This window comes from Gallinula chloropus, assembly GCF_964237585.1.
Source record: "Gallinula chloropus genome assembly, chromosome: 25".
Taxonomy (NCBI): domain Eukaryota; kingdom Metazoa; phylum Chordata; class Aves; order Gruiformes; family Rallidae; genus Gallinula; species Gallinula chloropus.
Window position 1 is genome coordinate 4,817,890 of NC_140110.1, and position 25,115 is coordinate 4,843,004.

General features: G+C 59.4%; 1 protein-coding gene across 1 annotated transcript; it reads left to right on the forward strand.

The window, feature by feature from the left end:
* Positions 1-23,885: 23,885 nt before the first annotated feature.
* On the forward strand, positions 23,886-24,884 carry LOC311200881 (olfactory receptor 14A16-like; the record flags this gene model as incomplete). The annotated part of the gene is made up of 1 exon (XM_084275184.1): positions 23,886-24,884. One exon carries the CDS (start codon positions 23,886-23,888, stop codon positions 24,882-24,884), a length of 999 nt encoding a protein of 332 aa, XP_084131310.1.
* Between the last annotated feature and the right edge of the window lie 231 nt (positions 24,885-25,115).

Consider the following 25,115-nt stretch of genomic DNA (forward strand, 5'->3'; position numbering starts at 1 on the left):
TGGGCAAGGCAGCCATTTGGGCAAGGTGGCCGGTCAGGTCGGGCGTCCAATCGGGTAGGAGGCCGGTCACGTTGGTGGGCTGATTGGGCAAGAGGCCGGTCACATCGAGCAAGGGGGCCAGTCAGGTTGGGCCGTTGGTCAGAGAGGCTGCCGGTCCCGTCGGACAAAGCAGCCGGTCAGATCAGCTGGCCGGTCAGACAGGCAACCAGTCAACTCTGGGAAGGCGGTCGGTCAGGTCACGCGGACGGTCAGGTAAGGTCACATCAGGCGGCCGGTCAGATAAGCTGGCCGGTCAGGCAAGGCGGCCGGTCAAGTCAGGCGGCCGGTCTGGTCACGTCAGGTGGCCGGTCAGGTCAGGCGACTGGTCGGGCATGCGACCGGTCAGGTCAGGCAAGGCAGACGGTCAGGTCAGGTGGCCATTCTGGCCAGGTCAGGTTAGGCATCCGGTCAGGTCAGGCTGCCGGTCAGGCAGGCGGCCGGTCGGGGAATGCGGACAGTTGGATATGCAGCCGGTTGTGTCGGGCAAGGCGGCCAGTCAGGAAAGGCAGCTGGTCAGGTCAGGCAGCCAATCAGGAAGGAGGCTCGTCACGTCGTGGGGCCGATCGGGCAGGAGGCCGGTCACGTCGAGCTAGGTGGCTGGTCAGGTTGGGCCGTCTGTTGGACAGGTGGCCAGTCAGGTCAGAGAAGACGGCTGGTCAGGTCAGCTGGTCGGTCCGGCAAGGCAGCCGGTCAGGTAGTGCAGCCGGTCAGGCAGGCGACCAGACAAGTCTGGGAAGGCGGCCAGTCACGTCGGGCGGCCAGTCAGGTAGTCGGCCATTCAAGTCTGGCAAGGCAGCCTATCAGGTCAGGCGGCCGGTCACGTCAGTTCAGGTCAGGCATCTGGACAGGTCAGGCGGCAGGTCAGGTCAGGTCATGTCGGGTGGCCAGTCAGGGAGTGGGCCAGTCAGGTCAGGTCAGGTCAGGTGGTCGGTCGGTCAGGTGGCCAGTCAGGTAAAGGAAGACGACCGGTCAGATCAGGCAGGCGGCTAGTCGGGGAGGCAGCCTGTCAGGCAAGGTGGCCGGTCAGGTCAAGCAGCTGGTCAGGTCAGGTCAGGCGGCTGTTCGGGAAAGGCAGCCGGTCAGAGAGGCCAGTCAGGTCAGGCGGCCGTTCAGGTCAGGAAGGCGGCCGGTCAGGTGGGGCGGCTGGTCCAGCAAGGTGGCCGGAAAGGTCAAGCGGCCGGTCAAGTCAAGTCAGGTCAGGCGGCCGGTCAGGTCAAGCGGATGGGCAGGTCAGGCGTCCGGTCAGGTTAGGTCAGGTCAGGTCAGGCAGCTGGTCCGTTCGGGCAAGGTGGCCGGTCCGGACAGGTCAGGTGAGGCAGCCGGTCAGGTCAGGCAGCCAGTCAGGTCAGGTCAGGTCAGGTCAGGCGGCCGGTCAGGTCAGGTGGCCAGTCAGGTCGGGAGAGTTGTACGGTCACGTGTGGCGGCTGGTCGGGCAGGCATCTGGTCAATTCGGGTAAGGTGGCTGGTCAGATCAGGTCAGGTCAGGCGGCCGGTCAGGTCAGGTCAGGTTAGGCGTCCGGTCAGGTAGGCAGCCGATCAGGTTGGGCAAGGCGGCTGGTCAGGCGTCCGGTCAGGTCAGGCAAGGTGGCCGGTCGGGCAAGGCGGCCAGTCAGGTCAGGTGTCTGGTCATGTCAGGTCATGTGGCCGGTCAGGCAAGGCGGACTGCTAGGTCACGTGGAAAGTCAGGTCAGGTCAGGCGGCCAGTCGGGCAAGGCAGCCGCTCAGGTGAGTCAGCTGGTTGGGCAGGCGGCATGTCGGGTCGGGCAAGGCGACCGGTGAGGTCAGGATGCCGGTCGGGCAGGTGGCCGGTCAGGTCGGGCAAGGCGTCAGGTCGGGCAGGCGTCTGGTCAATTCGGGTAAGGTGGCCAGTCAGATCAGGTCAGGTCAGGCGGCTGGTCAGGTCAGGTGGAAGGTCAGGTCGGGCGAGGTGGCCGGTCAGGTCAGGCGGCTGGTCGGGCAAGGCAGCCGGTCAATTCTGGCAGGCGGCAGGCCAGATCACGCGGCCAGTCAGGTCAGGCAAGGAGTCCTGTCAGGTCAGGCAGCAGGTCGGGCAGGCAGCCAGTCAGGTTGGGCAAGATGGCCGGACAGGTCGGGCCGTTGGTCAGGCAGGCGGCCTGTCAGGTCAGGAGGCCGGTCAGGTCAGGTCAGGCATCGAGTCAGGCATGGCGGCCGGTCACGTCAGGTGGCTGGTCTGGCAAGGCGGGCAAGGAGGCCTGTCAGGTCAGGCGGCTGGTCAGGTCAGGTCAGGTAGCCAGTCGGGTAGGAGGCCAGTAAGAAGAGCAAGGCAGCCAGTCAGGTCAGGTGGCCGGTCAGGACAGGCAGCCGGTCACTCAGGCGGACGATCAGGTCGGGAAGGCAGTGGGTTGGTCAGGCGGACGGTAATGTTGGGCAAGGAGGCTGGTCAGGTCAGGCAGGCGTCCGGTAAGGTGGGGCAGGCGGCCAGTCAGTTCGGGCGGGCGGTCAGGTCAGGTGGCCGGTCAGGTGAGGTCAGGCGGCCCGGTCGGGCAGGCGGGTGGTCAGGTCGGGCGAGGCGGGTGGTTAGGTCAGGTGGCTGGTCAGTTCAGGCCAGGCAGCCAGTCAGGGAGGCAGCCGGTCACGTCGTGCAAGGCAGCCAATCAGTTCAGGTGGACGGTCGGGTCACACGGCCAGTCAGTTCGGGCAGGTGGCCGGTCAGATCGCGTAGCCGGTCAGGTCAGGCAAGACGGCCGGTCAGGTCAGGCCGCCAGTTGGGTCAGGTCAGGTCAGGCGGCCGGTCAGGTCGGGCGAGGTGGCTGGTCAGGTAGGGTGGCCGGTCGGGTATGCGGCCGGTCAGGTCGGGCAAGGAGCCCGGTCAGGTCAGGAGGCTGGTCGGGCAGTGGACAGTCTGGTGGGTCGGGCGGCCGGGCAGGTCGGGCAGGCGGCCGGTCAGGTTGGGAGAGGCGGATGGTCAGTTGGCCTGTCAGGTCGGTCAAGGAGGCTGGTCGGGCATGCGACCGGTCAGGTCAGGCAAGGCAGACGGTCAGGTCAGGTGGCCATTCTGGCCAGGTCAGGTTAGGCATCCGGTCAGGTCAGGCTGCCGGTCAGGCAGGCGGCCGGTCGGGGAATGCGGACAGTTGGATATGCAGCCGGTTGTGTCGGGCAAGGCGGCCAGTCAGGAAAGGCAGCTGGTCAGGTCAGGCAGCCAATCAGGAAGGAGGCTCGTCACGTCGTGGGGCCGATCGGGCAGGAGGCCGGTCACGTCGAGCTAGGTGGCTGGTCAGGTTGGGCCGTCTGTTGGACAGGTGGCCAGTCAGGTCAGAGAAGACGGCTGGTCAGGTCAGCTGGTCGGTCCGGCAAGGCAGCCGGTCAGGTAGTGCAGCCGGTCAGGCAGGCGACCAGACAAGTCTGGGAAGGCGGCCAGTCACGTCGGGCGGCCAGTCAGGTAGTCGGCCATTCAAGTCTGGCAAGGCAGCCTATCAGGTCAGGCGGCCGGTCACGTCAGTTCAGGTCAGGCATCTGGACAGGTCAGGCGGCAGGTCAGGTCAGGTCATGTCAGGTGGCCAGTCAGGGAGTGGGCCAGTCAGGTCAGGTCAGGTCAGGTGGTCGGTCGGTCAGGTGGCCAGTCAGGTAAAGGAAGACGACCGGTCAGATCAGGCAGGCGGCTAGTCGGGGAGGCAGCCTGTCAGGCAAGGTGGCCGGTCAGGTCAAGCAGCTGGTCAGGTCAGGTCAGGCGGCTGTTCGGGAAAGGCAGCCGGTCAGAGAGGCCAGTCAGGTCAGGCGGCCGTTCAGGTCAGGAAGGCGGCCGGTCAGGTGGGGCGGCTGGTCCAGCAAGGTGGCCGGAAAGGTCAAGCGGCCGGTCAAGTCAAGTCAGGTCAGGCGGCCGGTCAGGTCAAGCGGATGGGCAGGTCAGGCGTCCGGTCAGGTTAGGTCAGGTCAGGTCAGGCAGCTGGTCCGTTCGGGCAAGGTGGCCGGTCCGGACAGGTCAGGTGAGGCAGCCGGTCAGGTCAGGCAGCCAGTCAGGTCAGGTCAGGTCAGGCGGCCGGTCAGGTCAGGTGGCCAGTCAGGTCGGGAGAGTTGTACGGTCACGTGTGGCGGCTGGTCGGGCAGGCATCTGGTCAATTCGGGTAAGGTGGCTGGTCAGATCAGGTCAGGTCAGGCGGCCGGTCAGGTCAGGTCAGGTTAGGCGTCCGGTCAGGTAGGCAGCCGATCAGGTTGGGCAAGGCGGCTGGTCAGGCGTCCGGTCAGGTCAGGCAAGGTGGCCGGTCGGGCAAGGCGGCCAGTCAGGTCAGGTGTCTGGTCATGTCAGGTCATGTGGCCGGTCAGGCAAGGCGGACTGCTAGGTCACGTGGAAAGTCAGGTCAGGTCAGGCGGCCAGTCGGGCAAGGCAGCCGCTCAGGTGAGTCAGCTGGTTGGGCAGGCGGCATGTCGGGTCGGGCAAGGCGACCGGTGAGGTCAGGATGCCGGTCGGGCAGGTGGCCGGTCAGGTCGGGCAAGGCGTCAGGTCGGGCAGGCGTCTGGTCAATTCGGGTAAGGTGGCCAGTCAGATCAGGTCAGGTCAGGCGGCTGGTCAGGTCAGGTGGAAGGTCAGGTCGGGCGAGGTGGCCGGTCAGGTCAGGCGGCTGGTCGGGCAAGGCAGCCGGTCAATTCTGGCAGGCGGCAGGCCAGATCACGCGGCCAGTCAGGTCAGGCAAGGAGTCCTGTCAGGTCAGGCAGCAGGTCGGGCAGGCAGCCAGTCAGGTTGGGCAAGATGGCCGGACAGGTCGGGCCGTTGGTCAGGCAGGCGGCCTGTCAGGTCAGGAGGCCGGTCAGGTCAGGTCAGGCATCGAGTCAGGCATGGCGGCCGGTCACGTCAGGTGGCTGGTCTGGCAAGGCGGGCAAGGAGGCCTGTCAGGTCAGGCGGCTGGTCAGGTCAGGTCAGGTAGCCAGTCGGGTAGGAGGCCAGTAAGAAGAGCAAGGCAGCCAGTCAGGTCAGGTGGCCGGTCAGGACAGGCAGCCGGTCACTCAGGCGGACGATCAGGTCGGGAAGGCAGTGGGTTGGTCAGGCGGACGGTAATGTTGGGCAAGGAGGCTGGTCAGGTCAGGCAGGCGTCCGGTAAGGTGGGGCAGGCGGCCAGTCAGTTCGGGCGGGCGGTCAGGTCAGGTGGCCGGTCAGGTGAGGTCAGGCGGCCCGGTCGGGCAGGCGGGTGGTCAGGTCGGGCGAGGCGGGTGGTTAGGTCAGGTGGCTGGTCAGTTCAGGCCAGGCAGCCAGTCAGGGAGGCAGCCGGTCACGTCGTGCAAGGCAGCCAATCAGTTCAGGTGGACGGTCGGGTCACACGGCCAGTCAGTTCGGGCAGGTGGCCGGTCAGATCGCGTAGCCGGTCAGGTCAGGCAAGACGGCCGGTCAGGTCAGGCCGCCAGTTGGGTCAGGTCAGGTCAGGCGGCCGGTCAGGTCGGGCGAGGTGGCTGGTCAGGTAGGGTGGCCGGTCGGGTATGCGGCCGGTCAGGTCGGGCAAGGAGCCCGGTCAGGTCAGGAGGCTGGTCGGGCAGTGGACAGTCTGGTGGGTCGGGCGGCCGGGCAGGTCGGGCAGGCGGCCGGTCAGGTTGGGAGAGGCGGATGGTCAGTTGGCCTGTCAGGTCGGTCAAGGAGGCTGGTCGGGCATGCGACCGGTCAGGTCAGGCAAGGCAGACGGTCAGGTCAGGTGGCCATTCTGGCCAGGTCAGGTTAGGCATCCGGTCAGGTCAGGCTGCCGGTCAGGCAGGCGGCCGGTCGGGGAATGCGGACAGTTGGATATGCAGCCGGTTGTGTCGGGCAAGGCGGCCAGTCGGGAAAGGCAGCTGGTCAGGTCAGGCAGCCAATCAGGAAGGAGGCTCGTCACGTCGTGGGGCCGATCGGGCAGGAGGCCGGTCACGTCGAGCTAGGTGGCTGGTCAGGTTGGGCCGTCTGTTGGACAGGTGGCCAGTCAGGTCAGAGAAGACGGCTGGTCAGGCCAGCTGGTCGGTCCGGCAAGGCAGCCGGTCAGGTAGTGCAGCCGGTCAGGCAGGCGACCAGACAAGTCTGGGAAGGCGGCCAGTCACGTCGGGCGGCCAGTGGGGCCGATCGGGCAGGAGGCCGGTCACGTCGAGCTAGGTGGCTGGTCAGGTTGGGCCGTCTGTTGGACAGGTGGCCAGTCAGGTCAGAGAAGACGGCTGGTCAGGCCAGCTGGTCGGTCCGGCAAGGCAGCCGGTCAGGTAGTGCAGCCGGTCAGGCAGGCGACCAGACAAGTCTGGGAAGGCGGCCAGTCACGTCGGGCGGCCAGTCAGGTAGTCGGCCATTCAAGTCTGGCAAGGCAGCCTATCAGGTCAGGCGGCCGGTCACGTCAGTTCAGGTCAGGCATCTGGACAGGTCAGGCGGCAGGTCAGGTCAGGTCATGTCAGGTGGCCAGTCAGGGAGTGGGCCAGTCAGGTCAGGTCAGGTCAGGTGGTCGGTCGGTCAGGTGGCCAGTCAGGTAAAGGAAGACGACCGGTCAGATCAGGCAGGCGGCTAGTCGGGGAGGCAGCCTGTCAGGCAAGGTGGCCGGTCAGGTCAAGCAGCTGGTCAGGTCAGGTCAGGCGGCTGTTCGGGAAAGGCAGCCGGTCAGAGAGGCCAGTCAGGTCAGGCGGCCGTTCAGGTCAGGAAGGCGGCCGGTCAGGTGGGGCGGCTGGTCCAGCAAGGTGGCCGGAAAGGTCAAGCGGCCGGTCAAGTCAAGTCAGGTCAGGCGGCCGGTCAGGTCAAGCGGATGGGCAGGTCAGGCGTCCGGTCAGGTTAGGTCAGGTCAGGTCAGGCAGCTGGTCCGTTCGGGCAAGGTGGCTGGTCCGGACAGGTCAGGTGAGGCAGCCGGTCAGGTCAGGCAGCCAGTCAGGTCAGGTCAGGTCAGGCGGCCGGTCAGGTCAGGTGGCCAGTCAGGTCGGGAGAGTTGTACGGTCACGTGTGGCGGCTGGTCGGGCAGGCATCTGGTCAATTCGGGTAAGGTGGCTGGTCAGATCAGGTCAGGTCAGGTTAGGCGTCCGGTCAGGTAGGCAGCCGATCAGGTTGGGCAAGGCGGCTGGTCAGGCGGCCGGTCAGGTCGGGCAAGGTGTCCGGTCGGGCAAGGCGGCCAGTCAGGTCAGGTGTCTGGTCATGTCAGGTCATGTGGCCGGTCAGGCAAGGCGGACTGCTAGGTCACGTGGAAAGTCAGGTCAGGTCAGGCGGCCAGTCGGGCAAGGCAGCCGCTCAGGTGAGTCAGCTGGTTGGGTAGGCGGCATGTCAGGTCGGGCAAGGCGACCGGTGAGGTCAGGATGCCGGTCGGGCAGGTGGCCGGTCAGGTCGGGCAAGGCGTCAGGTCGGGCAGGCGTCTGGTCAATTCGGGTAAGGTGGCCAGTCAGATCAGGTCAGGTCAGGCGGATGGTCAGGTGAGGCGGCTGGTCAGGTCAGGTGGAAGGTCAGGTCGGGCAGGCGGCCGGTCAGGTTGGGAGAGGCGGATGGTCAGTTGGCCTGTCAGGTTGGTCAAGGAGGCTGGTCGGGCATGCGACCGGTCAGGTCAGGCAAGGCAGACGGTCAGGTCAGGTGGCCATTCTGGCCAGGTCAGGTTAGGCATTCGGTCAGGTCAGGCTGCCGGTCAGGCAGGCGGCCGGTCGGGGAATGCGGACAGTTGGATATGCAGCCGGTTGTGTCGGGCAAGGCGGCCAGTCAGGAAAGGCAGCTGGTCAGGTCAGGCAGCCAATCAGGAAGGAGGCTCGTCACGTCGTGGGGCCGATCGGGCAGGAGGCCGGTCACGTCGAGCTAGGTGGCTGGTCAGGTTGGGCCGTCTGTTGGACAGGTGGCCAGTCAGGTCAGAGAAGACGGCTGGTCAGGTCAGCTGGTCGGTCCGGCAAGGCAGCCGGTCAGGTAGTGCAGCCGGTCAGGCAGGCGACCAGACAAGTCTGGGAAGGCGGCCAGTCACGTCGGGCGGCCAGTCAGGTAGTCGGCCATTCAAGTCTGGCAAGGCAGCCTATCAGGTCAGGCGGCCGGTCACGTCAGTTCAGGTCAGGCATCTGGACAGGTCAGGCGGCAGGTCAGGTCAGGTCATGTCGGGTGGCCAGTCAGGGAGTGGGCCAGTCAGGTCAGGTCAGGTCAGGTGGTCGGTCGGTCAGGTGGCCAGTCAGGTAAAGGAAGACGACCGGTCAGATCAGGCAGGCGGCTAGTCGGGGAGGCAGCCTGTCAGGCAAGGTGGCCGGTCAGGTCAAGCAGCTGGTCAGGTCAGGTCAGGCGGCTGTTCGGGAAAGGCAGCCGGTCAGAGAGGCCAGTCAGGTCAGGCGGCCGTTCAGGTCAGGAAGGCGGCCGGTCAGGTGGGGCGGCTGGTCCAGCAAGGTGGCCGGAAAGGTCAAGCGGCCGGTCAAGTCAAGTCAGGTCAGGCGGCCGGTCAGGTCAAGCGGATGGGCAGGTCAGGCGTCCGGTCAGGTTAGGTCAGGTCAGGTCAGGCAGCTGGTCCGTTCGGGCAAGGTGGCCGGTCCGGACAGGTCAGGTGAGGCAGCCGGTCAGGTCAGGCAGCCAGTCAGGTCAGGTCAGGTCAGGCGGCCGGTCAGGTCAGGTGGCCAGTCAGGTCGGGAGAGTTGTACGGTCACGTGTGGCGGCTGGTCGGGCAGGCATCTGGTCAATTCGGGTAAGGTGGCTGGTCAGATCAGGTCAGGTCAGGCGGCCGGTCAGGTCAGGTTAGGCGTCCGGTCAGGTAGGCAGCCGATCAGGTTGGGCAAGGCGGCCAGTCAGGTCAGGTGTCTGGTCATGTCAGGTCATGTGGCCGGTCAGGCAAGGCGGACTGCTAGGTCACGTGGAAAGTCAGGTCAGGTCAGGCGGCCAGTCGGGCAAGGCAGCCGCTCAGGTGAGTCAGCTGGTTGGGCAGGCGGCATGTCAGGTCGGGCAAGGCGACCGGTGAGGTCAGGATGCCGGTCGGGCAGGTGGCCGGTCAGGTCGGGCAAGGCGTCAGGTCGGGCAGGCGTCTGGTCAATTCGGGTAAGGTGGCCAGTCAGATCAGGTCAGGTCAGGCGGCTGGTCAGGTCAGGTGGAAGGTCAGGTCGGGCGAGGTGGCCGGTCAGGTCAGGCGGCTGGTCGGGCAAGGCAGCCGGTCAATTCTGGCAGGCGGCAGGCCAGATCACGCGGCCAGTCAGGTCAGGCAAGGAGTCCTGTCAGGTCAGGCAGCAGGTCGGGCAGGCAGCCAGTCAGGTTGGGCAAGATGGCCGGACAGGTCGGGCCGTTGGTCAGGCAGGCAGCCTGTCGGGTCAGGAGGCCGGTCAGGTCAGGTCAGGCAACGAGTCAGGCATGGCGGCCGGTCACGTCAGGTGGCTGGTCTGGCAAGGCGGGCAAGGAGGCCTGTCAGGTCAGGCGGCTGGTCAGGTCAGGTCAGGTAGCCAGTCGGGTAGGAGGCCAGTAAGAAGAGCAAGGCAGCCAGTCAGGTCAGGTGGCCGGTCAGGACAGGCAGCCGGTCACTCAGGCGGACGATCAGGTCGGGAAGGCAGCGGGTTGGTCAGGCGGACGGTAATGTTGGGCAAGGAGGCTGGTCAGGTCAGGCAGGCGTCCGGTAAGGTGGGGCAGGCGGCCAGTCAGTTCGGGCGGGCGGTCAGGTCAGGTGGCCGGTCAGGTGAGGTCAGGCGGCCAGGTCGGGCAGGCGGGTGGTCAGGTCGGGCGAGGCGGGTGGTTAGGTCAGGTGGCTGGTCAGTTCAGGCCAGGCAGCCAGTCAGGGAGGCAGCCGGTCACGTCGTGCAAGGCAGCCAATCAGTTCAGGTGGACGGTCGGGTCACACGGCCAGTCAGTTCGGGCAGGTGGCCGGTCAGATCGCGTAGCCGGTCAGGTCAGGCAAGACGGCCGGTCAGGTCAGGCCGCCAGTTGGGTCAGGTCAGGTCAGGCGGCCGGTCAGGTCGGGCGAGGTGGCTGGTCAGGTAGGGTGGCCGGTCGGGTACGCGGCCAGTCAGGTCGGGCAAGGAGCCCAGTCAGGTCAGGAGGCTGGTCGGGCAGTGGACAGTCTGGTGGGTCGGGCGGCCGGGCAGGTCGGGCAGGCGGCCGGTCAGGTTGGGAGAGGCGGATGGTCAGTTGGCCTGTCAGGTCGGTCAAGGAGGCTGGTCGGGCATGCGACCGGTCAGGTCAGGCAAGGCAGACGGTCAGGTCAGGTGGCCATTCTGGCCAGGTCAGGTTAGGCATCCGGTCAGGTCAGGCTGCCGGTCAGGCAGGCGGCCGGTCGGGGAATGCGGACAGTTGGATATGCAGCCGGTTGTGTCGGGCAAGGCGGCCAGTCAGGAAAGGCAGCTGGTCAGGTCAGGCAGCCAATCAGGAAGGAGGCTCGTCACGTCGTGGGGCCGATCGGGCAGGAGGCCGGTCACGTCGAGCTAGGTGGCTGGTCAGGTTGGGCCGTCTGTTGGACAGGTGGCCAGTCAGGTCAGAGAAGACGGCTGGTCAGGCCAGCTGGTCGGTCCGGCAAGGCAGCCGGTCAGGTAGTGCAGCCGGTCAGGCAGGCGACCAGACAAGTCTGGGAAGGCGGCCAGTCACGTCGGGCGGCCAGTCAGGTAGTCGGCCATTCAAGTCTGGCAAGGCAGCCTATCAGGTCAGGCGGCCGGTCACGTCAGTTCAGGTCAGGCATCTGGACAGGTCAGGCGGCAGGTCAGGTCAGGTCATGTCAGGTGGCCAGTCAGGGAGTGGGCCAGTCAGGTCAGGTCAGGTCAGGTGGTCGGTCGGTCAGGTGGCCAGTCAGGTAAAGGAAGACGACCGGTCAGATCAGGCAGGCGGCTAGTCGGGGAGGCAGCCTGTCAGGCAAGGTGGCCGGTCAGGTCAAGCAGCTGGTCAGGTCAGGTCAGGCGGCTGTTCGGGAAAGGCAGCCGGTCAGAGAGGCCAGTCAGGTCAGGCGGCCGTTCAGGTCAGGAAGGCGGCCGGTCAGGTGGGGCGGCTGGTCCAGCAAGGTGGCCGGAAAGGTCAAGCGTCCGGTCAAGTCAAGTCAGGTCAGGCGGCCGGTCAGGTCAAGCGGATGGGCAGGTCAGGCGTCCGGTCAGGTTAGGTCAGGTCAGGTCAGGCAGCTGGTCCGTTCGGGCAAGGTGGCCGGTCCGGACAGGTCAGGTGAGGCAGCCGGTCAGGTCAGGCAGCCAGTCAGGTCAGGTCAGGTCAGGCGGCCGGTCAGGTCAGGTCAGGTTAGGCGTCCGGTCAGGTAGGCAGCCGATCAGGTTGGGCAAGGCGGCTGGTCAGGCGGCCGGTCAGGTCTGGCAAGGCGGCCGGTCGGGCAAGGCGGCCAGTCAGGTCAGGTGTCTGCTCATGTCAGGTCATGTGGCCGGTCAGGCAAGGCGGACTGCTAGGTCATGTGGAAAGTCAGGTCAGGTCAGGCGGCCAGTCGGGCAAGGCAGCCGCTCAGGTGAGTCAGCTGGTTGGGCAGGCGGCATGTCAGGTCGGGCAAGGCGACCGGTGAGGTCAGGATGCCGGTCGGGCAAGTGGCCGGTCAGGTCGGGCAAGGCGTCAGGTCGGGCAGGCGTCTGGTCAATTCGGGTAAGGTGGCCAGTCAGATCAGGTCAGGTCAGGCGGCTGGTCAGGTCAGGTGGAAGGTCAGGTCGGGCGAGGTGGCCGGTCAGGTCAGGCGGCTGGTCGGGCAAGGCAGCCGGTCAATTCTGGCAGGCGGCAGGCCAGATCACGCGGCCAGTCAGGTCAGGCAAGGAGTCCTGTCAGGTTAGGCAGCAGGTCGGGCAGGCAGCCAGTCAGGTTGGGCAAGATGGCCGGACAGGTCGGGCCGTTGGTCAGGCAGGCGGCCTGTCAGGTCAGGAGGCCGGTCAGGTCAGGTCAGGCATCGAGTCAGGCATGGCGGCCGGTCACGTCAGGTGGCTGGTCTGGCAAGGCGGGCAAGGAGGCCTGTCAGGTCAGGCGGCTGGTCAGGTCAGGTCAGGTAGCCAGTCGGGTAGGAGGCCAGTAAGAAGAGCAAGGCAGCCAGTCAGGTCAGGTGGCCGGTCAGGACAGGCAGCCGGTCACTCAGGCGGACGATCAGGTCGGGAAGGCAGTGGGTTGGTCAGGCGGACGGTAATGTTGGGCAAGGAGGCTGGTCAGGTCAGGCAGGCGTCCGGTAAGGTGGGGCAGGCGGCCAGTCAGTTCGGGCGGGCGGTCAGGTCAGGTGGCCGGTCAGGTGAGGTCAGGCGGCCCGGTCGGGCAGGCGGGTGGTCAGGTCGGGCGAGGCGGGTGGTTAGGTCAGGTGGCTGGTCAGTTCAGGCCAGGCAGCCAGTCAGGGAGGCAGCCGGTCACGTCGTGCAAGGCAGCCAATCAGTTCAGGTGGACGGTCGGGTCACACGGCCAGTCAGTTCGGGCAGGTGGCCGGTCAGATCGCGTAGCCGGTCAGGTCAGGCAAGACGGCCGGTCAGGTCAGGCCGCCAGTTGGGTCAGGTCAGGTCAGGCGGCCGGTCAGGTCGGGCGAGGTGGCTGGTCAGGTAGGGTGGCCGGTCGGGTATGCGGCCGGTCAGGTCGGGCAAGGAGCCCGGACAGGTCAGGAGGCTGATCGGGCAGTGGACAGTCTGGTGGGTCGGGCGGCCGGGCAGGTCGGGCAGGCGGCCGGTCAGGTTGGGAGAGGCGGATGGTCAGTTGGCCTGTCAGGTCGGTCAAGGAGGCTGGTCGGGCATGGCGGCTGGTCAGGTCAGGAGGCCTGTCAGCTAAGATCAAGTGGCCAGTTGGGCAAGGTGGCCGGTCAGCTCAGGCAGCCAGTCAGGTCAGGTCAGGCGGCCCGTAGGACAGGGGGACCAGTCAGATCGCACAGCTGGTCAGGTCGGGTAAGGCAGCCGGTCAGTTCAGGCGGCCGGTCGGGCAGGCGGCCTATCAAGTTGGACAAGGCGGCCGGTCGGTTCAGGCGGCCATGCAGGTCAGGTCAGGCGGCCAGTCGGTCAAGGCAGCTGGTCAGGTCAGGCAAGGCGGCTGGTCAGGTCAGCGAAGGTGCCCAGTCAGGTTACGCGGCTGGTCAGGCAAGGCCGCCGTTCAGGTCAGGTAGGCGGCTCTTAGGGCTTTTGTTTGCCAGGAAACCTTCGAGCTCTCTCTGTAGTTGCTGTTCACGGCCTCAGAAGTGCTCCCTTGAAAACATGCCGAACGTCCAGCAATAACTCCCAAACCAAAGGAGCCAGGACTGAAAGACATAGCTGGCCTGAAACCTCCCCAGGCAGCCCACAAGCAGCCCCTAGCATTGTGGCTCTGAGGGCTTTAGTTTGCCAGAAAACCTTTGAGCTGTCTCCATAGGTGCTGTTCACGGTGGGTCAGGGGAGGTGACAGGTCACGTCAGGTGGCGGGTCAGGTGGCCACCATGCACACTGGCTTCCTGGCCTGACCGGCCGCCTTGCCCAACCGGCTACCTGAGTGACCTGCTGCCTTAGTGACTGGCTGCCTCACTGACCGGCCACCTGCCTCACTGGCCACCGTCACTGACCGGCCGCCTCAGCGACCGATCGCCTTGCCTGACCTGCCGTCTGCCTGACCAGACACCTTGTTTGACCGGCCTCCCTGCCTCACTGGCCACCTTGCCTGACCATACACCTGCCTGACCAACTGCCTTGGTTACCGGCCTCCCTGCCTGACCAGCTGCCTACCTGACCTGATACCTTGCCTGACCAGCCACCATGTAGACCGGTCTCCTTGCCTTACTGGCCGCCATGTTGACCGGTCTCCTTGCCTGACCGGCCGCCTTGCTGACTGGGCCTTACCTGACCGGCCGTATGTGGGGAGATCACATGGGGAGAAAGTCAGAAGGGCTGAAGCCCAACTGGGACTCAGCCTGGCCAGTTCTGTACCAGAGAATCAAAGTCCTTCTCTAGGGAGATGAACAGGAACAGGAGGGTCAAGGGGAATCTCCAGCCCTGACTGGACGCAGGGGGAACAGGAGTGACAAGGGATGAGGACAAGGCTGAGGTCCTGAATTCCTTCTTTCCCTCAGCCTTTACTAGTCAAATTATTTGCAGGAGACTGAGGGCGCTGCACTTACAGTGCCTTCCTCCTCCTCCTCTGCATGGGGGTGCAGCGGCACAGGACAGAGCGGCGCCCTGGGTAAAAAGGGAATCTGTGAGTCCCCTGCCTCGCTCCTTGCTGCCCGGCCACCCTTGCGTCGCCCACCGCCCGCAGCCCCAGGACATCCCACAACGCCTGGGGACAGGCCCCCATTTCCATCGCCTCCCTTGGCGTTGCTGCCTGTGGCTGGCAGCTGGCTGCCTCCCCCTTCTCCGGCTGTGTGTCTGCCGGGTGCGCCTGGAGCGGGGTCTCTGCCGGCGGCTGCTCCAGCTGTGGCTGCAGCGGTACCCAGCCATGGCTCCTGCTGCCACGGCTGCTCCTGGCCTTCTGGCAGCCCCACAGCCGCAACACCCCAAGTTATAGTGGAGGGTGAGTGTGACGTGTGATGACATCACAGTGCCGAGAGGTGACGGTGCAAGGGGCAGCCAACCACGTGCCACCACCTGGGCAAAGTCAGTGCCTGGCGTCGCCTGGGAGACCAAGAGGAGCTGGCCCTGGCCCCCCAAATGCCCCCAGCCCCTTGCCCGGGGGGTGAGGGTCAGCTGGGGGCCTGCTGAGGCTTTGATTCTGGCTTTTCGAGGATTCAGGATGAGTCCCCAAGCCTGCCAGCTTCCCAGAGGCCATGTAAAAGCCACGGTAAGAAGATGGGAAAGGGAGTGAACCTCTGGGTCAAAGCCCCCCCCAAGCACAGCACTTGGTCTGAGCAGCCCCTCTTCTCTCCCAGCACCCAGCGACCCAGAACTGGGACAGAGCTGGAGGAGGCCGAGCTGGGAGCAGGACGCCAAAGCTGGGCCATGCGTCGCTCCAAGGGCAGATGGCTGGCGTGACCAGTGGAGGGTTGGGGTGGAATGGTCATGGCTGGGTCCTTTGACCGTTCCCCTCATTGCTCAGCCGTATTTGCCCCAAACCCCAACCCAAACCTTGACCCCAGGAGCCATGGCAAAGGCTCAGCCCAGACTTGCTCCCCTTGAAGGATGAGGACACGGACGTGGAGGCGACTTCTTGGATCTCTCTCCTCAGCCAAGCTGGCTTCCTTCCTGGCCGACTCCTCTTCCCACAGCCTGGGACAGCCTGTTCTTGTGCCGCCAAGTTTTCCTTCAAGGGATCGGTGGGCCCCACAGTTGGGTTCTGAAGGAAACTGGGGGAGATTTTGGCCAGAAACACTCCAAGTTGACTTAAAAGAGATCGAGAATGGGACAAAATGGTTCTCCAGGGAGGTGGGGATACAGGGATGGGGTCAAGGCCACCACCAGCACCACCAGTAGCACCACCAGGAGCTCTGGCTCAGTAGTAGGTGGCCGTGTCACCATCCCTGAGGCTGTTCATCTGCAGCATCACCGTGCTCTGGGAGTTGTCCTTGGAGATGGTGAACCGGCCCTTGACCGATGACCCGTAGTCAGTGCTGCTACCATCGTTACTAATGTGTGTGACCCACTCCAGCCCATTACCGGCGGCCTGGTGAGCCCAGAATATGTGGGTGCTGCTGAAGTCAAAGCCAGAGGCCTTGTAGAGGAGGCGCAGGGAGCCCCCGGGTGTCTTGAAGCCCCTCTGTACTCGACCACTGTCCCAGCTGGAAAAATTAGAGGGTTTTGGAGGAATATAAAGGAATTTTGGGGGAAATGAAGGAATTTGTGGAAAATATGAGGGAATTTTGGGGTAAATTAAGGAAATTTAAAAGATAATTAAGGAATTTGTGGAAAAATTATGAGAATTCTGGGAAAAATTAATAGAATTTGGGGGTAAATTAGGGGTGAGGCTGTTTGAGAGAATGGGGGCTGCAGAAAATGGGTGCTGTAAGAAGCAGCCAGAAACTCTCTGCAGACCCCAGAGAGTAAACATTGGCTGATTCAAGGCCAGAGCTGCTGCTGACTAAGGCCGAGCCAATTGGCGATGGTCACAGCGCCTCTGGGAATCACATACAGGAGAAAGAGAAACACAAGCAGCTGCATTTGCCACCAGAGAAGGGAGCAAAATCCTGACTAAAATTAAGTCTGCTAAGAAGGGAGGGGTGGGGGAAGGTGCTTTGAGATCTGGTCACGCTTCTGACTCGACTCTGGTGTCACTGTCTGTGTAGTGCAGTGTCATCAATCAGAGAGTTTTCTTTCCTTCACTCTGTGTTGAGTCTGTTCTGCCGTGTTGTTGATTACAGGATGATCTCTCCCTGTGCTTATCTTGACTCCTGAGCCTCTCTATATCTATTTTCTCCCCTGTCCAAAAAAAGGGGAGTGATAGATCGACTTTGGTGGGCGTCTGGCCTCCAGCCAGGCCTAAACCACCACACATACTAATCTCACAGAACTGGGGCCTCATTGTTTCCTTGCACCCCCTCAGGATGCTGGGAGCTGTGGTACCCTTGTACCACACGCTGCATCACACACCCCATGTGACACTGGCCCAGGAAGAGCCCTGAGGCAGTGCAGGGGGCAGAATCCCACTTCTGTGGGGCTGGCTCTTCTGCTTGATAAAATACATCAAGGCTTTACTCAGCATCACATCCACCTGCACAGTGCCTTAGTCTACCTTAAATCACAGACTCCAATTTTCTGCTCTAACCCATTCATGAGGAGAGAGGCTTTCTCAGTAACGGGCCTCAGTGGGGCCAATTAACACTCTACAGCAGTTCAGCTTTTTCTTCTGACCTTAACTCTTGGAGAGACTGCTTCAATCTCCTCACAGGATCTGCAGTTCATGGAATCAGCACCAAATACACCATGGGGCTCATTAAAATTGAAAAAGCCCTAACAAGCTATGTGTCTTTTCTTCAGAGTTTCAAGACTTGTACAGCTAATTGGAGAAGTTTCAGGGCTCGATTTAAAGTGGAAGATTTCAATGAGCACTTACTTGAAAAGAAAAAAGAGATTTCAACACTTTCAGGCTTTTTAGTTTTTCAAATTACAGAAGTGACAGCAGCTTTCTCCAATTGATAGTGCACCAGAGGACCTCCTAAGGAGGTGTGGAAAAGTCATAACACCTGTCTCCCTGAGTTCTCACACTGCTTAGATGACCTCCCTCTACACCTCCCCAACCCCACCATGTCTCCAAGAGATGTTTGGGAGCTGCACTCTTTTCCTCCATCAGGTTTCTGCTCTGAGTCTGCAGCTGAATGTTGCAGCCCCTTTGCTGCAATTCCCACCCCGTTTACCCTGAGGACTGGCTGGGAATAGAAACAGAATTCTTCCTCATTTTGAAAAAAGTTATAAAAGAAATAAAACACATTCCCCAACTAGGAGTAAAAAACTGTATGGGGGTGGAGTATATCCCAAAAGTAAATGACAGGGCACATGGCCAGAGAGTCTGCTGAACAGGGGCCCTGAGACACAGTCGGTTTCCTCAGGGCAGGTGGAAATACCCGAAAGGCAAGTTTCAGTGCACAGTGTGACAGTGTCCTGACACCCCAAGGACTCAGGAGGATGTGTATTTCCCCTCCTACTTTTAATACATATCCCCAGAGTTCCTAACTTAGTCTGAGTTGAGAGGCAAGAATAAACTTAGTGGCTGCACACTAACAAGCTTCCAGGGGAAAGGCACTGAGTGTGGAGGGCCATGGCAGGAATGAAGATTCCTGGAGGTTTAGTAGAAGCTGCTAAGGGCTGTGGGTGATGAAACTCCTTCAGAACATTGACACGTGCCTCCCTGAATGCTGATTAGAGCAGAAAATCAGAGGGAGCAATTTCAGGATGACAAAGTGAGAAGATACAGACGTGCTGTGTCATGGAGCCACTTGGATGTGTCCTGGCACACCACAGGGCCCAGTGGTAGTCTAATGCCCACTGAAATGGGGAGGCTTTTGGTCATCACTTCTCCCCCTCCTCTTTTCCTTTAAAGAGCAGGCAGCTGCCTGGATCTCAGCTCTCAGCTGGGGTAAAACCACGACCCTCAGGTCTTTCCTTGGCAAGGGAATGTTCCTAACGATGCCTCTGTCATTCCGTGTGCTAACAGTGTCCATATTTAAAACTGATAAAGGTCCAGCAGTAGCTCCCAAACAAGAGGATTGAGGGCAGAAATATGTTCCTGTCCTGAAACCATGCCAGGCAGCCCAGTAGCAGCCCCAGTAACCTTGGGACTCATGTCTGCCCCTACCAAGGGATCGTTCCTAACAGTGCCTGACACCATCACCTGGGAAAGAAATAACTGCTTGAATCAGTACAGGCTGGGGGATGACCTGTTGGAGAGGAGCTCTGCAGAGAAGGACCTGGGGGTCCTGGTGGGTGACAGGTTGGCCATGAGCCAGCAGTGTGTCTTGGGGGCTGAGAGAGCCAATGGGATCCTGCGGGGCATCAAGAGGAGCGTGGTCAGCAGGTCAAAGGAGGTGATCCTCCCCCTCTACTCTGCCCTGGTCAGGCCCCACCTGGAGTATTGTGTCCAGTTCTAGGCTCCCCAGGACAAAAAAGCCAGGGATCTCCTGGAGAGAGTCCAGAGAAGGGCTACAAAGATGATTAAGGGCCTGGAGCATCTGCCCTATGAGGAAAGGCTGAGTGAGCTGGGACTAATCAGCCTTGAGAAAAGAAGGTTAAGAGGGGATCCTATTAATGTTTATAAGTATCTGAAGTGTTGGACACAGGGGAAAATTTTCAGCCTCTTATCAATGGTCTGTGGGGGCAGAACAAGAGGCAATGGTTTCAAGTTGGAGCACAGGTAGTTCCGCAACAACATGCGGAAAGATTTTTTCCCAGTGAGGGTGACAGAGCCCTGGGACAGGCTGCCCAGGGGGGCTGTGAAGTGTCCCTCTCTGGAGATATTCAAGACCCCTCTGGACACTGACCTGTGCGACCTGTCCTAGGGAAGCTATTTTGACAGGGGGTTGGACCTGATGATCTCGTGAGGTCCCTTCCAACCCCTACAATTCTGTGACTCTGTGACTAGTAGATAGATTGTGAGGCAAGGGGATTGACTGATACATTGAAAGATGAGGTAAGAGGATTGACTGATAGATAGATTGTGTGGTAAACCGGTAGACGGGGATTCACTGACAGATAGATGTGAGGTAAGGGGACTGATAGAGAGATTGTGACATAAGGAGATTGTGAGGTAAGGAGATTGATAGATAGATTGTGAGGTAAGAACATGGACTGATAGATAGATGTGAGTTAATGAGATTGATAGATTATGAGGTAAGGGGATTGTGAGGTAAGGGGATTGTGAGGTATGATGAATGAGAGGGGGATTATGAAGTCACAGGATTGATTGACAGACAGATTGTGAGGTAAGGGGATTGAATGAGATAGATTGTGTGGTAAGGAGAGTAACTAATAGATTTTGAGGTAAGGGGATTGTGAGGTAAAGGGGATTTTGAGTTAAGGAGTTTGTGAGGTAAAGAGATTGATTCATAGACAGACTGTCAGGTAAAAAGATTGACTGAGAAATAGATTGTGAGGTCAGGAGTTTGACTGAGAGATAGTTTGTGAGGTAAGGAATTAGACAGATTGTGAGTTAAGTGGATTGTGAGGTAAGCAGTTTGTGACTATCGCAGTTTTGTGTAGCTGGGTGCTGGGAGAGAACTGGGGCTGCAGAAAATGTCTCATGTAAGGAACAGCTAGAGCTCTCTGCAGGTCCTGAAGAGCAAACATCGGCCAGTTCAAGGCCATAGGTGCTGCTGACCAGGGCCGAGCGAATCTGCGATGGTCACAGAGCCTCTGGGAATCACACAGAGGAGAAAAAAACCACAAGCAGCTGCAACGCCCATCCTGAAGTGAGGCCAGAGGGAGGTCCCAGGGAACTGCAGGCCTGTCAGCCTGACCTCAGTGCTGGGGAAGGTGATAGAACAAATCATCGTGAGTCCCATCATGGAACACATGCAGGACACTCAGGTGATCAGGCCCAGTCAGCATGGGTGTAGGAGAGGCAGATCGTGATGGACCAACCTGATTTCCTTCTATGACAAGGTGACCTGCTGCTCAGTGGATGAGGGGAAGGCTGTAGATGTGGTCTACCTAGATTTCAGTGAAGCCATCATCACTGTCTCCCAAAGCATTTCCCCCTCTGCAGAAACTACCCGCTCATGGATTAGATGGGTACAGTCTGTGCTGGGTTAGAAACTGGCTGGGCAGCCAGGCCCAAAGGGTTGTAGTGAACAGAGTTAAGTCCAGCTGGTGGCAGGTCACAAGGTGTGTTCTCCAGGACTCAGTGCTGGGACCTGTCCTCTTTAACATCTTTATTCATGATCTGGATGAGGGGATTGAGTGCACCCTCAGTAACTTTACACATGACACCAAATTGTGTGGGAGTATTTATTGTCTGGACGACATGTAGGCTCTGAAGAGTGATCTGGACAGGCTGGATCGATGGGCAGAGGTCAATTGTATGAGGTTCTTGGGTTCTTGTGGCCAAGTGCCAGGTCCTGCATTTTGATCAGAATAACACCAGGCAACGCTACAGGCCTGGGTCAGAGTGGTTGGAGAGCTCCCTGGAAGAAAAGGATCTGGGGGTGTCCGTGGATACCTTGGCTGGACATGAGCCAGCACTGTGCCTAGGAGGTCTAGAAGGCTAACAGCATCCTGGCCTGGATCAGGAATCGTGTGACCAGCAGGAGTAGGGAGTGATTGTTCCATTATCCTCAGCTCTGGTGAGGCTGCACCTCGAGTGCTGTGTCCGGTTTAGGGCCCCTCACTACAAGAAGGACCCTGAGATGCTGGAGCATGTCCAGAGAAGGGCAACAAAGCTGATGAAGGATTTGAAGGACAAGTCCTCTGAGGAGCAGCTGAGGCAACTGGGGCATTTTAGCCTTGAGAAAAGGAGGCTGAGGGGGAGACCTTGCCGCTCTCTCCAACTACCTGCAAGGAGGAATGTAGAGAGGTGAGAGCCGGTGTCTTCTCTCCGGGAACAAGTGACAAGATGAGAGGGAATGGTTTCAAATTGCACCAGGGGAGATTTAGGTTGGATATCAGGAAGAATTTCATTACTGAAACTTTAGTCAAGTATTGGAACAGGCTGCCCAGGAAAGTGGTGGAGTCACCAACCCTGGAGGGATTTAAAAGGTTCTTATAGATGTTGTGCTTGAGGACATGGCCTAGAGGTGGACTAGGCAGGGGTAGGCTTTGGTTGGACTCAATGATCATAAGGGTCTCTTCCAACCTAAGTGATTCTATGATTCTCTGGTACAGTTCCAGGAAATTCCTGTTCTGTCATGGTGGGAAAGCACTGTCATGTCAGAAACATAGTTGAGTGGTTCTGCTGTTGGAAATGTGCTTGTAAAACTTTTATAAATGTCAGGGGGAAAAAACGGAATAAAAAGTTGTGCCCCTTTCCAGGCAGAGATGATGGAAAGAGAGCCCAGCTCATCATTACGCAGTGTCTGGGTCACACAAGACCAGGAGATACTGCATTAGCAATGGGATGAAGCTGGTCCATGTTATTAAAGCTGAGACAAACTAGGAGGGGAAAAAAAACCCAACCCAACAGCTAAAAACCCTACTAAATACAGACTGGTCCTAACATGAGTTACATGGCCAGTGATACGCAGAGTGAGCAGTTTGTTGCTGGTTTGAGACATCCAGTCATCACTTTCCAAACAGCATCATTGAGCTCCTGGTTCCTCATGCTGTAGATGGGAAATTTTAATTCTGGAGGAACCACTGACTAAAAATTGTCACTACCAGGTGCAAATGATGGAGAGAAGCTTCAGGTAGGTGAACACAGCAGTGATGAGGAACAGGGAGACCATGGCCAGGTGAGGGAGGCAGGTGGAAAAGGCTTTGTGCTGTCCCTGCTGCGAGGGGATCCTCAGCACAGCCCTGAAGATCTGCACATAGGACACCACGATGAACACAAAACACCCAAAACCTAGACATGCTTTGATTACAATTTCACTGAGGTAGCACCGTGAGCGAGAGAGCTGGAGGATCTGAGAGATTTCTCAGAAGAACTGGTCACAGGCATTGCCCTTGCAGAGGTGCAGTGACAATGCATTGGCCGTGGGGATCAGAGCACTGTGAATCACAACACTGTGACAGTGTTTTTAAGAAGGGAAATAATAACCAGCAGCTGCTTTTTGCCACCAGAGAAAGGAGTGAGAAAGTGTAAGGGAATTTGCAGAGAACAAGGTTGGTGATGTAGGGGGAGAAGGTCCTCCAAGCCTCACTGCAGAGATTCCCCTACAGCCTGTGGAGAAGACCATGGTGACTGAGGCTGTACCCCGCAGCCCATGCTGGATGATGTGGAACAGTGATTCTACCTGCAGCCTGTAGAAGTCCCCAATGTTGAGCATGTGAGGACACTGAAGGAGGCTGTGACCTCATAGGAAGCCTGTGCTGGAGCAGGTTTGCTGGCAGGGCTGTGGAGGACCCATGTTGGGGCAGTCTGTTGCTGAAGGACGGCACCCCACTAAAGTGACCCACACTGGAGCAGTTGGTGCTGATTTGAAGCCATGTGGGAAGGACTCAGGTTGGAGGGGTTCATGGAGGACTGTCTCCTGTGTGTGGGACCCAATGCTGGAGCAAGGGGAGACTGTGAGGAGTCCTCCCCCTGAGAAGGAAGGAGCAGCTGAGACGATATGCGATGAACAGACCCCAACCCCCATTCCCTGTCCCCCAGTGCCTCTCAGTCAGAGATACAAGAGAGTTAAAGAGTGAAGTGGACCCTGGGATATGAGGGGAGGGTCGTAGGTGGGTGTTTAAAATTTCATTTCTTTAGGTTTTGTTCTCATTTCTCTGCTCTATTTGGATTGACTAATGAATTAGATTGATTTTATTGTTGGTGTCAAGTCTGTATTGCCAGTGAGAGTAACAGCTGCATGGCCTCCTCCTGTGCTTTCTCCCTGCATGATATCTCCCTGTCCTGATCAATCTGCTCCCAGGTAGAATGATCTCAGAGATGAGGTCATAGAATGATCCCCATGAGGCCTGAGACACCAAGAGGGAGCCTACAAGAACTGGTCTTCTCCTGCTGAGCTGGGCCAGGCTCCTGGGATGGAGGGAGCTCATGGCAACCCGGCAGCGCTGCAGAGAGACAGCTCTGCCCAGGAGCAGCTCCTCTGCCAAGCACACAGGGCTGGGGACACTGCCTGGAGGCACCAAGGGGAGACCTGTGAGGCTGAGAGAGCTGATGGATGCTGAGAGCTCACTGGAGGAGAAAGGTAAAGAGACTTTGCTTTGAGTTTTCTGCTCTTGGTGACTGGGTGGGAAGAGGGAGCTGAGCTTTTCTCGATAACTTTGCAGCAGGCAGTGCAAACTCATTGGTCATTACGACTTGTAAGAGCATCTCCTTAGCCCTGCACACACAGAGTTTCCCAGGGCAGAGCCCTGATGCCAGGAGGGGTCTGCAAAGTGGAGCAGAGCACAGGGCGGTATGGATGAGGTCTGTGAGCACAGAGCAGGAGGTGACATGGGCAAAGAGAAGCAGCTGCAGTGACAGTTTCAGGAAGCAGAGACTTTGTCAGGAAGGGAGAAAGAGCTGCTCCCAGAAATGCCTTGACAGTGGGGATTTGGTACCTCCCTGACATCCCTCACAGTGGAGACACTTTCCCCCACTGATCCCCTGGTTTCTGCTGCCCAGCAAAGACTCTGCACTACGAGTTCCAGGGTTTCAGGCTGAGATTTCTACTTGGCAGCCCAACCCACAGACAGGAAAAATCCCTGAGTGCCTGTCTGTCTGTCCCTGTACTTCCCGCCTGGGCTGGAGCATTTCTCCCTGATTCCTCTCCTGTCCTTGCTGCTATTGTCTCCTGGTTACCTGAGGCTCTGAGCACGTCCATTGGTGGGGCTGACCTTGAGATGACCCTCACTTCAGGACCCAAATCTGAAGGACTTTGGTCTTTCCAGCAGTGGTAGACCCAAGCCAGCACAAAGCAGACCTCCCAAAAGGGACCTGACAGAATTCTCCCTGAATACGGAGTCAACCTGAGGACATTCCATAAGTAGTGGAAGGGATTTTCCTCAAAGAAAGATTCCCTAATTTCTCTTTGCCTTTTCCTCCTCTGACAGGTCCCCTCACTTGACAGCAGCAGATGTCCAACAGCAGCAGCTCCATCAGCCAGTTCCTCCTCCTGGCCTTTGCAGACACACGGGAGCTGCAGCTCCTGCACTTCTGGCTCTTCCTGGGCATCTACCTGGCTGCTGTCCTGGGCAATGGCCTCATCATCATCACCATAGCCTGTGACCACCACCTCCACACCCCCATGTACTTCTTCCTTCTCAACCTCGCTGTTATTGATCTTGTTTGTGTCTCGGCTACAATCCCCAAATCCATGGTGAATTATTTTCAGGACACCAGGGCCATTTCCTACACAGGATGTGTGGCTCAACTCTTTTTCTTTGTATTTTTGATCACAGCAGAGTTCTGTCTTCTCACTGTCATGGCCTATGACCGCTACGTTGCCATCTGCCACCCCCTGCACTACGGGACCCTCCTGGGCAGCAGAGCTTGTGTCCACATGGCAGCAGCTGCCTGGGCCAGTGGGTTTCTCAACGCTGTGCTGCACACAGCCAATACATTTTCACTGCCCCTCTGCCATGGCAATGCTGTTGACCAGTTCTTCTGCGAAATCCCCCAGATCCTCAAGCTCTCCTACTCAGATGCCTACCTCAGGGAAATTGGAGTCATTGTGGTCAGTGTCTGTTTATGTTTTGGGTGTTTTGTGTTCATTGTGGTGTCCTATGTGCAGATCTTCAGGGCTGTGCTGAGGATCCCCTCGCAGCAGGGACGGCACAAAGCCTTTTCCACCTGCCTCCCTCACCTGGCTGTGGTATCCCTGTTTCTCAGCACTGCCTTCTTTGCCTACCTGAAGCCTCCGTCCATCTCCCCTCCTTTTTTAAATATTGTAGTGTCATTTCTGTACTCGGTGGTTCCACCAGCAGTGAACCCGCTGATCTACAGCTTGAGGAATCAGGAGCTCAAGGATGCCGTGTTGAAACTGATGACTGGATGTTTCTTAGCAGCAATAAACTGCTCATTCTCTTCTACATCCATCTTGCAAACTAACACGTTAGGTCCAGTCTGTATTTAGTAAGGATTTTAGGTTTTTATTTTTCCTTCTATATTTTCTAAGCCATAATAACATTGTCCACATTTATCCTATTCCTAATGCAGTATCTCTAGGTCTTGTGTTCAAGGACTAAGGACGTACTTTCTGCAGGCTACCTGGAGGTATGCACTTAACTTTGATCAAAGGTTTCCACCCCCACTTGCTCCTTGGACATTCAGATGCCCTTCAGCTCTCCGGTTGCTGCTTTGAGGT